Source organism: Procambarus clarkii, chromosome 36 (assembly GCF_040958095.1).
Source record: "Procambarus clarkii isolate CNS0578487 chromosome 36, FALCON_Pclarkii_2.0, whole genome shotgun sequence".
Lineage (NCBI taxonomy): Eukaryota > Metazoa > Arthropoda > Malacostraca > Decapoda > Cambaridae > Procambarus > Procambarus clarkii.
The window spans coordinates 39,774,127-39,791,245 of NC_091185.1; the positions used below are offsets into that span (position 1 = coordinate 39,774,127).

The following is a 17,119-nucleotide window of genomic DNA, read 5'->3' on the forward strand; positions in this document are numbered from 1 at the left end:
GTAGTGTCACCATGTGTTGTGTGTGGTTCAGTAGTGTCATCATGTGTTTTGAGTGGTTGTTGTTTCACCATGTGTTGTGTGAGGTTCAGTAGTGTCACCATGTATTGTGTGTGGTTCAGTAGTGTCACCATGTGTTGTATGTGGTTCTTGTGTCACCATGTGTTGTGTGAGGTTCAGTAGTGTCATTATGTGTTGTGAGTGGTTCATGTGTCACCATGTATTGGGTGTGGTTCAGTAGTGTCACCATGTGTTGTGTGTGGTTCATGTGTCACCATGTGTTGTGTGTGGTTCATGTGTCACCATGTGTTGTATGTGGTTCAGTAGTGTCACCATGTGTTGTGTGTGGTTCAGTAGTGTCACCATGTGTTGTGTGTGGTTCAGTAGTGTCACCATGTGTTGTGTGTGGTTCAGTAGTGTCACCATGTGTTGTGTGTGGTTCAGTAGTGTCACCATGTGATGTGTGTGGTTCAGTAGTGTCACCATGTTCTGTGTGTGATTCACGTTTACGGGGCCTCGTAGCCTGGTGGATAGCGCGCAGGTCTCGTAATTCTGTGGCGCGGGTTCGATTCCCGCACGAGGCAGAAACAAATGGGCAAAGTTTCTTTCACCCTGAATGCCCCTGTTACCTAGCAGTAAATAGGTACATAGGAGTTAGTCAGCTGTCACGGGCTGCTTCCTGGGGGTGGAGGCCTGGTCGAGGAGCGGGCCGCGGGGACACTAAAGCCCCGAAATCATCTCAAGATAACTAAAGATAACTCAAGATAACACGTGTCTGCATGTGTTGTGTGAGGTTAAGACAGAGTATATACATGGTTAAGACAGGGTGCTGCATGCCCCCCACTACCTTCCCTCAATGCAATACCGTCCTCCAATATCACCTGTCTTTGCGACAGGTATGTGACAAGGTGGGGGTCTCCGCTCACACACCTGTGCGTCAATATATCACCTGAAGATACAGTCTTCTCTAGGTGTTTATGCGCGTCTGTGTCTCTAGACACATAGCCCTCTTGAGTGCAATGTATCCCGGGAGATGTGTTGCGCTTGGCGACTGCTACACAAGGAAGGAGTCGGGATTGTACTCAGATAAGTGAGTGCGAGAGAGAGAGAGAGAGAGAGAGAGAGAGAGAGAGAGAGAGAGAGAGAGAGAGAGAGAGAGAGAGAGAGAGAGAGAGAGAGAGAGAGAGAGAGAGAGAGAGAGAGAGAGAGAGAGAGAGAGAGAGAGAGCCAGAGGTGCCACACAGTCAGTTGTCTCCTAGCCACGAAGCAGGCCAGACCGACGCAGCTCTGGCAGTGACAGATGCCACACACGTGGCCTTCTGGCACCTGCCTCGTGACACCTGTCATACGCTTGACACCCCCATAGCGGCCATGATACCCCAAAGTGACATCGACCCCCAAATGTCCTGAAAATCACAATTAATTAACCGATTTCCATCTCACAACAGAGATAAAATTTTCACAATCATCTCTAATCTATCACAACATGTTGTTGTACAACCTACAGTGACGCAAGAGGAGATGTAGTGCCACAACTGTGTTTTTACAACTGTGTGTTACAACTGTGTGTTACAACTGTGTGTTACAACTGTGGAGAGCAAGATGGGGGGATTCTTTGGAAGCTTGTTCGAGGCTGTGACCAGGCGGAAGACAGTCGACCCTCCAGCTCCTGGACTCAACCAAGACCTCAGTCTGGTCGACCTGGGGGCTCTCGGTAGGTCGACCTATCCCACATATATTCCAGCCTAGCCACCTGTTTAAGAGTACCTACGGCAACGATGAGGACCATAGTATATATATATATATATATATATATATATATATATATATATATATATATATATATATATATATATACATATATATATATATATATATATATATATATATATATATATATATATATATATATATATAAATATGACCGAAAAAGTAAGATTAATAATTCTAACACGAATTTTCTCAATCTTTCGTACATTACGCTTCACTGTTGGAGGTAAATCAAAAATCACTTCTCCAAAATTCATTTTTATTTCTAGTCTGACGCAACACGGGCGCGTTTCGTAAAACTTATTACATTTTCAAAGACTTCACAAATACACAACTGATTAGAACGTATCTCTGATTTTATATCTACATTTGAGTGAGGTGGGAAGGGTGATGTGGCATTAACACAAGACAGAACAGGAGGGGATATTAATAGGGTATTAAAAGTATCAACACAAGACAGAACAGAAACAATGGGTATTGAATAGAAGTGTTTGTAGAAAGCCTATTGGTCCATATTTCTTGATGCTTCTATATTGGAGCGGAGTCTTGAGGTGGGTAGAATATAGTTGTGCAATAATTGGCTGTTGATTGCTGGTGTTGACTTCTTGATGTGTAGTGCCTCGCAAACGTCAAGCCGCCTGCTATCGCTGTATCTATCGATGATTTCTGTGTTGTTTACTAGGATTTCTCTGGCGATGGTTTGGTTATGGGAAGAGATTATATGTTCCTTAATGGAGCCCTGTTGCTTATGCATCGTTAAACGCCTAGAAAGAGATGTTGTTGTCTTGCCTATATACTGGGTTTTTTGGAGCTTACAGTCCCCAAGTGGGCATTTGAAGGCATAGACGACATTAGTCTCTTTTAAAGCGTTCTGTTTTGTGTCTGGAGAGTTTCTCATGAGTAGGCTGGCCGTTTTTCTGGTTTTATAGTAAATCGTCAGTTGTATCCTCTGATTTTTGTCTGTAGGGATAACGTTTCTATTAACAATATCTTTCAGGACCCTTTCCTCTGTTTTATGAGCTGTGGAAAAGAAGTTCCTGTAAAATAGTCTAATAGGGGGTATAGGTGTTGTGTTAGTTGTCTCTTCAGAGGTTGCATGGCTTTTCACTTTCCTTCTTATGATGTCTTCGATGAAACCATTGGAGAAGCCGTTATTGACTAGGACCTGCCTTACCCTACAGAGTTCTTCGTCGACTTGCTTCCATTCTGAGCTGTGGCTGAGAGCACGGTCGACGTATGCGTTAACAACACTCCTCTTGTACCTGTCAGGGCAGTCGCTGTTGGCATTTAGGCACATTCCTTTGTTTGTTTCCTTAGTGTAGACTGCAGTGTGGAAACCTCCGCCCTTTTCCATGACTGTTACATCTAGAAAAGGCAGCTTCCCATCCTTTTCCGTCTCGTAAGTGAAACGCAGCACGGAACTCTGCTCAAATGCCTCCTTCAGCTTCTGCAGATGTCTGACATCAGGTACCTGTGTAAAAATGTCGTCAACATACCTGCAGTATATGGCCGGTTTCAAGTTCATGTCGACTAAGACTTTTTGCTCGATGGTACCCATGTAGAAGTTTGCAAACAGGACACCTAGGGGAGAACCCATGGCGACCCCATGCATAGAGACTAATGTCGTCTATGCCTTCAAATGCCCACTTGGGGACTGTAAGCTCCAAAAAACCCAGTATATAGGCAAGACAACAACATCTCTTTCTAGGCGTTTAACGATGCATAAGCAACAGGGCTCCATTAAGGAACATATAATCTCTTCCCATAACCAAACCATCGCCAGAGAAATCCTAGTAAACAACACAGAAATCATCGATAGATACAGCGATAGCAGGCGGCTTGACGTTTGCGAGGCACTACACATCAAGAAGTCAACACCAGCAATCAACAGCCAATTATTGCACAACTATATTCTACCCACCTCAAGACTCCGCTCCAATATAGAAGCATCAAGAAATATGGACCAATAGGCTTTCTACAAACACTTCTATTCAATACCCATTGTTTCTGTTCTGTCTTGTGTTGATACTTTTAATACCCTATTAATATCCCCTCCTGTTCTGTCTTGTGTTAATGCCACATCACCCTTCCCACCTCACTCAAATGTAGATATAAAATCAGAGATACGTTCTAATCAGTTGTGTATTTGTGAAGTCTTTGAAAATGTAATAAGTTTTACGAAACGCGCCCGTGTCGCGTCAGACTAGAAATAAAAATGAATTTTGGAGAAGTGATTTTTGATTTACCTCCAACAGTGAAGCGTAATGTACGAAAGATTGAGAAAATTCGTGTTAGAATTATTAATCTTACTTTTTCGGTCATATTTAATAATATATGTCTACAGGAAAGACTGCTACCAAAATATACTAATATATATATATATATATATATATATATATATATATGTATATATATATATATATATATATATATATATATATATATATATATATATATATATATATATATATATAACTATATATAAATATATATATATATATATATATATATATATATATATATATATATATATATATATATATATATATATATATATATATATATATATATATATATATATATATAACGACGAACAACAAAATTAGAAAGTAGGAATCTGTACTATTGGGTTGGTCAAATTGGAAAACTATTTTTTTGGTGTTGCAAAGACGAAACTAACTTATCCTTGTCTCCCTAGGCTTATTACACGATATATGAGGCCTAATACTAATACATATGTGGCCCTAATACATATGTGTGCTATACTAGGCCTAGGAATATTTGTTTGGCTTTTAGCTTCATATATTTTAAAAAGAATTCATGAGTACATAAGAATGAAGGTAACTGCAGAAAGCCTATATAGGCCTATACGAGGCAGCTCCTATTGGTCTATACGAGGCAGCTCCTATTGGCCTATACGATGCAGCTCCTATTGGTCTATACGAGGCAGCTCCTATTGGTCTTCACGGGGAAGCTCCTATTTATAACCAGCCAATCTCACTCATATACTTGTCTAACCTACGATTGACAAAATTCTTTCTAGTCAATATACTACTCCCTAAAAGCTAGGTACGTATGAATTATGAATATTCACAATAAAATATAAAGATAATATATACACTGGAGGAAAAACAAAAATATAGTAGAATACAGTGTGTTCGGATAATAGAAACATCAGGGGCTGGGTAGGATATTCGAGTTTGGACTCTATTGGTTGGTGATCTATGGTTAAAATAACCGGTTACATAATACACGTAGGAAGGATGTGTTGTTTCAAGCGTAGGTTAAACGTATTTAATAATGCGTTTTGGGTGGTTGTAAATGGGGGCCGCCTCGTTTGGACCAGCAGAGACCTACAGTAGTTGAGTTGCTTCTTATATACTTATAACACTTTTCTAAGTATTTTTTTTTACTTTGTTATTTATTATGGATTCCATACAGCCATCCTTACGTGGAGGGGGGGGGGGGGGGAAGGGTAGGTGGACCCAATACCCATTCCCTGGAGAGCGGTAGACCCCATACCTATACCTTTGGCAGTGGTGGACCCCATACCCATCTCCTGGGCGGTGGTGGACCCCATACCCATCACTCGGGGGGGGGGGGGTGGTGATGGACCCCATACCCATCTCTTGGGCGGTGGTTGACCCCATACCCATCTCTTGGGCGGTGGTTGACCCCATACCCATCCCTTGGGTGGTGGGAAACCCCATACCAATCCCTTGGGAGATGGTGGACCTCATACCCATCCCTTGAGCGGTGATGGACTCCATACCCATCCCTTGGGTAGTGGTGGACCCCATACCCATCCCTTGAAGGGTGATGGACCCCAAACCCATCCCTTTGGTGGTGGTGGACCCTATACCTATCCCTTGTGGTGTGGTGGACCCCATACCCATTCCTTTGGTGGTGGTGGTGGAACCCATACCCATCCCGTGTGGTGTGGTGGGCCCCATACCCATCCCTTGGGCGGTGGTGGACCCCATACCCATCCCTTGGGTAGTGGTGGACTCCATACCCATCCCTTAAGGGGTGATGGACCCCATACCCATCCCTTTGAGGGTGGTGGACCCCATACCCACCCCTTCTGGTGTGGTAGACCCCATACGCATCCCTTGGAAGATGGTGGACCCAATACCCATTCCTTGGGGGGTGGTGTACCCCATACCCATCCTTTGGAGGGTAGTGGACCCCCCATACCCATCCCTTGGAGTGTGGTGGACCCCAATACCCATTCGTAGGCGGGTGGTGGACTCTCCATACCCATGCCTTTGGCAGTAGTGGACCCCATACCCATCACTTGAGAGGTGGTGGTGGACCCCATACCCATCACTTGAGAGGTGGTGTGCTCCTTACGGTGGTGGACCCCATACCCATCTCTTGGGGGGTGGTGTACCCTATACCCATCTCTTGGGGGGTGGTGGACCTCATACCCATCCCTAAGGTAGTAGTGGACCCCATCCCTATCCCTAAGGTGGTGGTGGACCCCATACCCATCCCAAAGGCAGTGGTGGACCCAATAACCATCCCTTGAGAGGTGGTGTGCTCCATACCCCATACATTGGGCGGTGGTGGACCCCATACCCATCTCTTGTGGCGGGGGACCCCATACCTATCTCTTTGGAAGGGTGGACCCCATACCCATTTTTTTGGAGGGTGATGGACCCCATACCCCTCCCTTGGCAGGTTTTAGAACCCATACCCATCCCTAAGTTGGTAGTGGGCCCCATACCCATCCCTTGGGTAGTGGTGGACCCCATACCCATTCCTAAGGCAGTAGTGGACCCCATACCTATCCCTTAGGCGGTGGTGGACCCCATGCTCATCCTTTGGGCGGTGGTGGACCCCATACCCATCACTTAGGTGGGGGTGGACCCCATACCTATCCCTTGGGTGGTGGTGGACCCCATACCCATCCCTTGTGGTGTGGTAGACCCCATACCCATCCCTTGGGGAATGGTGGGCCTCATACCTACCCCTTGTGGGGTGGTGGACCCCATTCCCATCCTTTGGGTGGGGATGGACCCCATACGCATCCACTGGGGAGGTGGTGGACCCCATTCCCATGTCTTGGGAGGTGGTGGACCCCATTCCCATCCCTTTGGCGGTGGTGTACCCTATGCTCATCCCAAAGGCGGTGATGGACCCCATACCTATCCCTTGGGGGGTTGGTGGACTATTCAAATTCCTTGGGGATAATGGACCCCATAACGATCCTTTGGGCGGTGGTGGACCCCATACCCATCCCTTGTGGGGTGATGAACCCCATACCAATCACTGGGAGGGGTGGTGGACCCAATACCAATCCCTTGGGGTGTGTTGGACCCCATACCCATCACTTGGGTGGTGTTGGACCCCATATCCATCCCGAGTGGGATGGTGGACTCCATACCCATCCCTCGGGGGGGGGGGGTCCCCATACCAACTCCTTGGGCGGTGATGAACCCCATACCCATCCCCTGGGTGGTGGTGGACCCCATACCAATCCCATGGGTGGTGGAGAACCCCATACCCTCCCATGGGTGGTGGAGAACCCCATACCCATCCCTTGTGGGGTGGTAAACCCCATTCCCATCCCTTGTGGGGTGGTGGACTCCATACCCATCACTCGGGGGGGTGGGGGGTGGACCACGTACCCATCTCTTGGGCGGTAGTGGACCACATACCTATCCCTTGGAAGGTGGTGGACCCCATACCAATCCCTTGGAAGGTGGTGGACCCCATACCCATCCCTAGGGCTGTGGTGGACCCCATACCCTTCCCATGGGTAGTGGTGGACCCCATACCCATTTTCTGAAGGGTGATGGACCCCATACCCATCACATTGGTGGTGGTGGACCTAATACCCATCACATTGGTGGTGGTGGACCTAATACCCATCCCATGTGGTGTGGTGGACCCCATACCCATCCCTTAGTTGGTAGTGGACCCCATACCCATCCCTTGTGGTATGGTCGACCCCATACCCATCATTGCTTGGTGGTGGATCCCATACCCATACCCATCATTGCTTGGTGGTGGATCCCATACCCATCCCCTTGGGTAGTGGTGGACCCCATACCCATCCCTTGAGGGGTGATGGACCCCATACCCATCCATATAGTGGTGGTGGACCCCATACCCATCTCTTTGGTGGTGGTGGACCCCATACCCATCCCTTGTGGTGTGGTAGACCCCATACCCATCCCTTGTGGTGTGGTCGACCCCATACCCATCCCTTGGGCGGTGGTGGACCCCATACCCATCCCTTAGGTGGGGGTGAACCCCATACCTATCCCTTGGGTGGTGGTGGACCTCATACCCATCCCTTTGGTGATGGTGGACCCCATACCCATCCCTTGTGGTGTGGTAGACCCCATACCCATCCCTTTTGGAGTGGTGGACCCATACCAATCCGCTGTGGGGTGGTGGACCCCATACCCATCCCTTTGGTGATGGTGGACCCCATACCCATCTCTTTTGAAGTGGTGGACCTCATACCAATCCGTTGTGGGGTGGTAGACCCCATTACCATCCCTTGGGTGGGGATGGATCCCATACCCATCCACTGGGGAGGTGATGGACCCCGTTCCCATGTCTTGGGAGGTGGTGGACCCCATACCTATCCCTTGGGCGGTGGTGGACCCCATACCCATCCCATGTGAGGTGATGGACCCCATACCAATCACTCGAAGGGGTGGTGGACCCCATACCAATCCCATGGGGTGTGGTGGACCCCTTACCCATCCCTTGGGCGGTGGTGGACCCCATATCCATCCCAAGTGGGATGGTGTACTCCATAATCATCCCTCGGGGGGTGGGGGGTGGTCCCCATACCTTGTGCGGTGATGAACCCCATACTCATCCCTTGTGGGGTGGTGAACCCCATACCCATCCTTTGTGGGGTTTTGGACCCCCATACCCATCACTCGGGGGGGGGGGGTGAACCACATACCCATCTCCTGGGCGGTGGTGGACCACATACCAATCCCGTGGATGGTGGTGGATCCCATACCAATCCCTTGGGAGGTGGTGGACCCACATACCCATCCCGTGGGCTGTGGTGGACCCCATACCCATCACTTGGGCTGTGGTGGACCCCATACCCATCCCTTGGGCTGTGGTGGACCCCATACCCATCCCTTGGGCTGTGGTGGACCCCATACCCATCCCTTGGGCTGTGGTGGACCCCATACCCATCCCTTGGGTAGTCGTTGACCCCATACCCATTATCTGAGGGGTGATGGACCCCATACCCATCACATTGGTGGTGGTGGACCTAATACCCATCCCTTGCTCGGTGGTGGACCCCATACCCATCCCCTTGGGTAGTGGTGGACCCCATATCCATCCCCCTGAGTGGTAATGGACCCCATACCTATCCGTTTGGTGGCGGTGGGCCCCATACCCATCTCTTTGGTGGTGGTGGACCCCATACCCATCCCTTGTGGTGTGGTAGACCCAATACCCATCCCGTGGACGGTTGTGGACCCCATACCCATCCCTTGGGGGGTGGTGTACCCCATACCCATCCTTTGGAGGGTAGTGGACCCCAATAACCATCTCTAGGAGGGTGGTGTACCCTTCATACCTATCCCTTTGGCAGTAGTGGACCCCATACCCATCACTTGAGAGGTAGTGATGGACCCCATACCCATCACTTGAAAGGTGGTGGTGGACCCCAAACCCATCTCTTGGGGGGGGGTGATGGACCCCATACAAATTCCTTGAAGGGTGGTGGACCCCATACCCATCCCTAAGTCGGTGGTGGACCCCATACCCATTCCTTGAGAGGTGGTGTGCTCCATACCCCATACATTGGGCGGTGATGGACCCCATACTCATCCCTAAGGAAGTATGGGACCCCATCCCCATCCTTAAGGTAGTAGTGGACCCCATACCTATCCCTTGGGTGGTGGTTGTGGACCCCATATCCATCCCTGAGGATGTGGTGGACCCAGTGCTCATCCCTTGGGCGGTGGTGGATCCCATACCCATCCCTTGGGCGGGGTGGACCCCATACCTATCCCTTGGGTGGGGGTGGACCCCATACCCATCCCTTGTGGTGTGGTAGACCCCATACCCATCCCTTGGAGAGTGGTGGACCCCATACCTATCCATTATGGGGTGGTGGACCCCATACCTATCCATTGTGGGGTGGTGGACCCCATTCCCATCCCGTGGGTGGGGGTGGACCCCATACCCATCCACTGGGGAGGTGGTGGACGCCATACAAATGCATTGGGAGGTGGTGGACCCCATTCCCATCCCTTTGGCGGTGGTGGACCCATGCTCATCCCAAAGGCTGTGGTTGACCCCATACCTGTCCCTTGGGGGGTGGTGGACTATCCCCATTCTTTGGGGGTAGCGGACCCCATACCCATCCCTAGGGCGGTGGTGGACCTTATACCCATCCCATGGGTGGGGGTGGACCCCATACCTATCCCTTGGGTGGTGGTGGCCCCATACCAATCACTTTGGTGATAATGGACCCAAACCCATCCCTTGTAGATGGATGGGTTTGGGGACCCCATTCCTGTCCGTTGTGAGCTGGTGGACCCCATTCCCATCCCTTGGGCGGGAATGGACCCCATACCTATCCTTTCGGGGGTGGTGGACTATTCCCATTCCTTGGGGGTAGCGGACCCCATACCCATCCTTTGGAGGGTGGTGGACCCCGATACCTATCCCTAGGAGGGGTGGTGGACCCCCCATACCCATCCCTAAAGCAGTAGTGGTCCCCATACACATCACTTGAGGGTGGTGGTGAACCCAATACCTAACCCTTGGGGGTGGTGGAAGGCCCCATACCCATTCCTTGGGGGTGGTGGACCCCATACCCATCTTTTGAGGGGTGGTGGACCCCAAACCCATTCCTTGGAGGGTGGTGTGCCCCATACCCCATACCTTGGGCGATGGTGGACCCCCATACCTATCCCTAAAGCTGTAGTGGACTCCATATCCATCACTTGGGCGGTGGTGGACCCCATACCCATCTTTTGAGGGGTGGTGGACCCAATTCCCATCCCTTGGGCGGTGGTTGACCCCATACCCATCTAATGAGGGGAAGTGGACCCTATATCTATCCCTTGGGCGGTGTCGAACTCCATACCTATCCCTTGAGGGGTGGTGGTCCCTATACCCTTCCCATGGGGGTGGTGGACAATCCTCATCCCTTGGGCGGTGGTGAACCGCGTATCCATCCCTTGGGAGGTGGTGGACCCCATAGCCAACCTTTGGGGAAGATACCACATAGTGAGGAGTGATTACTTTAGTCCTCAAGGGAGAGGTGATTATACTACCCCTCAAGGGAGAGGTGATTATACTACCCCTCAAGAGTGAGGTGATTACACTAACCCTCAAGGGAGAGGTGATTACACTACCCCTCAAGGGTGAGGTAATTACACTACTCTTCAAGGGTGAGGTGATTACATTACCCCTCAAGGGTGAGGTGATTACACTAACCCTCAAGGGAGAGGTGATTACACTACCCCTCAGGGGTGAGGTGATTACACTACTCTTCAAGAGAGAGGTGATTACATTACCCCTCAAGGGAGAGGTCATTACACTACCCCTCAAGGGTGAGGTGATTGGACTACCCCTCAAGGGTGAGGTGTTTACACTACCCCTCAAGGGTGAGGTGATTACACAGTCTCTCAAGGGTGAGGTTATTACACTACCCCTCAGAGGTGAGGTGATTACATTTCCCCTCAAGAGTGAGGTGATTACACTACCCCTCAAAGATGAGGTGATTACACTAGCCCTCAAGGGTGAGGTAATTACACTACCCCTCAAGGGTGAGGTGATTATACTACCCCTCAAGGGTGAGGTGATTACACTACCCCTCAAGGGTGAGGTGATTACACTACCCCTCATGGGTGAGGTGATTACACTACTCTTCAAGGGTGAGGTGATTACATTACCTTTCAAGGGTGAGGTGATTATATTACCCTTCAAGGGTGAGGTGAAAACATTACCCTTCAAGGGTGAGGCGATTACACTACCCCTCAAGGGTGAGGTGATTACATTACCCTTCAAGAGTGAGTTGAATACACTACCATTCAAGGGTGAGGTGATTACACTACCCCTCAGAGGTGAGGTGACTACATTTTCCCCTCAAGAGTGAGGTGATTACACTACCCCTCAAGGATGAGGTGATTACACTACCCCTCAGGGAAGAGGTGATTACACTACCCCTCAAGGGTGAGGTGATTACACTACCCCTCAAGGGTGAGGTGATTACACTACCCCTCAAGGATGAGGTGATTACACTACCCCTCAAGGGTGAGGTGATTACACTACCCATCAAGGGTGAGGTGATTACACTACCCCTCAAGGGTGAGGTGATTACACTAACCCTCAAGGGAGAGGTGATTACACTACCCATCAAGGCTGAGGTGATTACACTACCCCTCAAGGGTGAGGTGATTACACTACCCATCAAGGGTGAGATGATTACACTACCCCTCAAGGGTGAGGTGATTACACTAACCCTCAAGGGAGAGGTGATTACACTACCCCTCAAGGGTGAGGTGATTACACTACCCCTCAAGGGTGAGGTGATTACACTACCCCTCAAGGGTGAGGTGTTTACACTAACCCTCAAGGGAGAAGTGATTACACTACCCCTCAGGGGTGAGGTGATTACACTACCCCTCAAGAGTTAGGTGATTACACTACCCCTCAAGGGTGAGGTGATTACACTACCCCTCAGGGAAGAGGTGATTACACTACCCCTCAAGGGTGAGGTGATTACACTACCCCTCAAGGGTGAGGTGATTACACTACCCCTCAAGGATGAGGTGATTACACTACCCCTCAAGGGTGAGGTGATTACACTACCCATCAAGGGTGAGGTGATTACACTACCCCTCAAGGGTGAGGTGATTACACTAACCCTCAAGGGAGAGGTGATTACACTACCCATCAAGGCTGAGGTGATTACACTACCCCTCAAGGGTGAGGTGATTACACTACCCATCAAGGGTGAGATGATTACACTACCCCTCAAGGGTGAGGTGATTACACTAACCCTCAAGGGAGAGGTGATTACACTACCCCTCAAGGGTGAGGTGATTACACTACCCCTCAAGGGTGAGGTGATTACACTACCCCTCAAGGGTGAGGTGTTTACACTAACCCTCAAGGGAGAAGTGATTACACTACCCCTCAGGGGTGAGGTGATTACACTACCCCTCAAGAGTTAGGTGATTACACTACCCCTCAAGGGTGAGGTGATTACACTACCCCTCAAGGGTGAGGTGATTACACTACCCCTCAAGGGTGAGGTGATTACACTACCTCTCAAGGGTGAGGTCATTACACTACCCCTCAAGGGTGAGGTGATTACACTACCCCTCAAGGGTGAGGTGATTACACTACCCCTCAAGGGTGAGGTGTTTACACTAACCCTCAAGGGAGAAGTGATTACACTACCCCTCAGGGGTGAGGTGATTACACTACCCCTCAAGAGTTAGGTGATTACACTACCCCTCAAGGGTGAGGTGATTACACTACCCCTCAAGGGTGAGGTGATTACACTACCCCTCAAGGGTGAGGTGATTACACTACCTCTCAAGGGTGAGGTCATTACACTACCCCTCAGGGGTAAGGTGATTGGACTACCCCTCAAGGGTGAGGTGGTTACACTACCCCTCAAGGGTAAGGTGATTACAAAACCCCTCAAGGGTGAGGTGATTACACTATTCTTCAGGGGTGAAGTGAATACACTACGCTTCAAGGGTGTGGGGATTACACAACCCCTCAAGGGTGAGGTGATTACATTTCCGCTCAAGGGTGAGGTGATTACATTTCGTCTCAAGAGTGAGGTGATTACACTACCCCTCAAGAATGAGGTGATTACACTACTCTTCAAGGGTGAGGTTATTACACTACCCCTAAAGGGTGAGGTGATTACATTTCCTCTCAAGGGTGAGGTGATTACATTTCCCCTCAAGAGTGAGGTGATTACACTACCCCTCAAAAATGAGGTGATTACACTACTCCTCAAGGGTGAGGTGATTACAACCCCTCAAAGGTGAGGTGATTACACTACCCCTCAAGGGTGAGGTGATTGCACTACCCCTCAAGGGTGAGGTGATTGCACTTCCCCTCAAGGGTGTGGTGATTACACTACCCCTCAAGGGTGAGGTGATTACACTACCCCTCAAGGGTGAGGTGATTACACTACCCCTCAAGGGTGAGGTGATTACACTACCCCTCAAGGGTGAGGTGATTACACTACTCTTCAAGGGTGAGGTGATTACATTACCTTTCAAGGGTGAGGTGATTACACTACCCCTCAAGGGTGAGGTGAATACACTACCCTTCAAGGGTGAGGCGATTACACTACCCCTCAAGGGTGAGGTGATTACATAACCTTCAAGGGTGAGTTGAATACACTACCCTTCAAGGGTGAGGTGATTACACTACCCCTCAGAGGTGAGGTGACTACATTTCCCCTCAAGAGTGAGGTGATTACACTACCCCTCAAGGATGAGGTGATTACACTACCCCTCAAGGGTGAGGTGATTACACTACCCATCAAGGGTGAGGTGATTACACTACCCCTCAAGGGTGAGGTGATTACACTAACCCTCAAGGGAGAGGTGATTACACTACCCCTCAAGGCTGAGGTGATTACACTACCCCGCAAGGATGAGGTGATTACACTAACCCTCAAGGGTGAGGTGATTACACTACCCCTCAAGGGTGAGGTGATTACACTACCCATCAAGGGTGAGGTGATTACACTACCCCTCAAGGGTGAGGTGATTACACTAACCCTCAAGGGAGAGGTGATTACACTACCCCTCAAGGGTGAGGTGATTACACTACCCCTCAAGGGTGAGGTGATTACACTACCCCTCAAGGGTGAGGTGATTACACTAACCCTCAAGGGAGAGGTCATTATACTACCCCGCAAGGATGAGGTGATTACACTAACCCTCAAGGGTGAGGTGATTACACTACCCCTCAAGGGTGAGGTGTTTACACTAACCCTCAAGGGAGAAGTGATTACACTACCCCTCAGGGGTGAGGTGATTACACTACCCCTCAAGAGTTAGGTGATTACACTACCCCTCAAGGGTGAGGTGATTACACTACCCCTCAATTAGGGTGAGGTGATTACACTACCCCTCAAGGGTGAGGTGATTACATTACCCCTCAAGGGTGAGGTGATTACACTAACCCTCAAGGGAGAGGTGATTACACTACCCCTCAAGGGTGAGGTGATTACACTACCCCTCAAAGGTGAGGTGATTACATTTCCCCTCAAGAGTGAGGTGATTACACTACCCCTCAAGGGTGAGGTGATTACACTACCCCTCAAGAGTGAGGTGATTACACTACCCCCCAAGGGTGAGGTGATTACGATACCCCTCAAGGGTGAGGTGATTACATTTCCCCTCAAGAGTGAGGTGATTACACTACCCCTCAAGGGTAAGGTGATTACACTACCCCTCAAGGGTGAGGTGATTACACTACCATTCAAGGGTGAGGTGATTACACTACCCCTCAAGGGTGAGGTGATTACACTACCCCTCAAGGGTGAGGTGATTACGATACCCCTGAAGGGTGAGGTGATTGCACTAACCCTCAAGGGAGAGGTGATTACACTACCCCTCAAGGGTGAGGTGATTACACTACTCTTCAAGGGTGAGGTTATTACACTACCCCTCAAGGGTGAGGTGATTACATTTCCCCTCAAGGGTGAGGTGATTACATTTCCCCTCAAGAGTGAGGTGATTACACTACCCCTCAAAAATGAGGTGATTACACTACTCCTCAAGAGTGAGGTGATTACAACCCCTCAAGGGTGAGGTGATTACAATACCCCTCACGGGTGAGGTGATTGCACTACCCCTCAAGGGTGAGGTGATTGCACTTCCCCTTAAGGGTGAGGTAATTACACTACCCCTCAAGGGTGAGGTGATTACACTATCCCTCAAGGGTGAGGTGATTACACTACCCCTCAAGGGTGAGGTGATTACACTACCCCTCAAGGGTGAGGTGATTACATTACCCCTCAAAGGCGAGGTGACACCTTTAGCTTTCAAGGGAGAGGTGACAACTTTACCCCTCAGGGGCGAGGTGACAGCTTTACCTTTCAAGGGCGAGGTGACAGCTTTACCCCTTAGGGGCGAGGTGACAATTTTACCTTTCAAGGGCGAGGTGACAGCTTTACCCCTTAGGGGCGAGGTGACAATTTTTCCTTTCAAGGGCGAGGTGACAGCTTTACCCCTTAGGGGCGAGGTGACAATTTTACCTTTCAAGGGCGAGGTGACAACTTTATCCCTCAAGGGCGAGGTGACAACTTTTCCTTTCAGGGGCGAGGTGACAACTTTACCTCTCAAGGGCGAGGTGAAAATTTTACCCCTAAAGGGCGATGTGACAACTTTAACCCTTAAGGGGGAGGTGACAATTTTATTCCTAAAGGGCGAGGTGACAGCATTAACCCTCAAGGGGGAGGTGACAAGTTTACCACTCAAGGGGGAGGTGGTGGAGAGCATCAAAAGAGATTAAAAACACATTAGTATTGTAAAGAGACAGGAAGGTGGAAAAAGACAGACAGACAGAGACATACAGAGAGACAGATATTGAGAGACAAACTTTTTTAAACAAAATCAATCTAACTCCTCAATTTCAATTCAACCCCACTATTTCAGTCAATAAAGAAAACATTTCAGTCAATAAACGCAACATTTCAGTCAATAACGGCAACATTTCAGTCAATAAACGCAACATTTCAGTCAATAACGGCAACATTTCAGTCAATAACGGCAACATTTCAGTCAATAAACGCAACATTTCAGTCATTAAACGCAACATTTCAGTTAATAAAAGCAACGTTTTAGTCAATAAACGCAGCATTTCATTCAATAAAGGCAAAATTTCAGTCAATAAACGCAACATTTCAGTCAATAACGGCAACATTTCAGTCAATAACGGCAACATTTCAGTCAATAACGGCAACATTTCAGTCAATAAACGCAACATTTCAGTCATTAAACGCAACATTTCAGTTAATAAAAGCAACGTTTTAGTCAATAAACGCAGCATTTCATTCAATAAAGGCAAAATTTCAGTCAATAACGCAACATCTTAATCAATAAACACAATATTTCAGTCAACATTTCAGTCAATAAACGCAACATTTCGGTCAATAAGGCAACATTTCAGTTAATAAACGCGACATTTCAGTCAATAAACGCTACATTTCAATCAATAACCGCAACATTTCAGTCAATAAAGGCGCAATTTCATTGAATATACTCAGCATTCAGTCACTAAACCCAACACTTTACTCAATAAACGCAACATTTCAGTCAATAAACGTGACATTTTATTCAATAAACGCAACATTTCAGTCAAT

The 17,119-nt window shown here is 48.8% G+C and overlaps 1 protein-coding gene across 1 annotated transcript; it reads left to right on the plus strand.

The window, feature by feature from the left end:
• Positions 1–1,599: 1,599 nt before the first annotated feature.
• On the plus strand, positions 1,600–16,269 carry LOC138371778 (uncharacterized). Its single transcript, XM_069336801.1, has 2 exons — positions 1,600–1,711; positions 15,779–16,269. The coding sequence occupies exons 1-2, from the start codon at positions 1,600–1,602 to the stop codon at positions 16,267–16,269; spliced, it is 603 nt and encodes a 200-aa protein (XP_069192902.1).
• The last annotated feature ends 850 nt before the right edge of the window (positions 16,270–17,119 follow it).

Coding starts and splice junctions, on each gene's coding strand:
- LOC138371778 (XM_069336801.1), top strand. CDS start 1,600: ATGGGGGGATTCTTTGGAAGCTTGTTCGAGGCTGTGACCAGGCGGAAG. Junction 1,712..15,778: donor GGTCGACCTGGGGGCTCTCG/GTAGGTCGACCT, acceptor TACCCCTCAAAG/GCGAGGTGACACCTTTAGCT.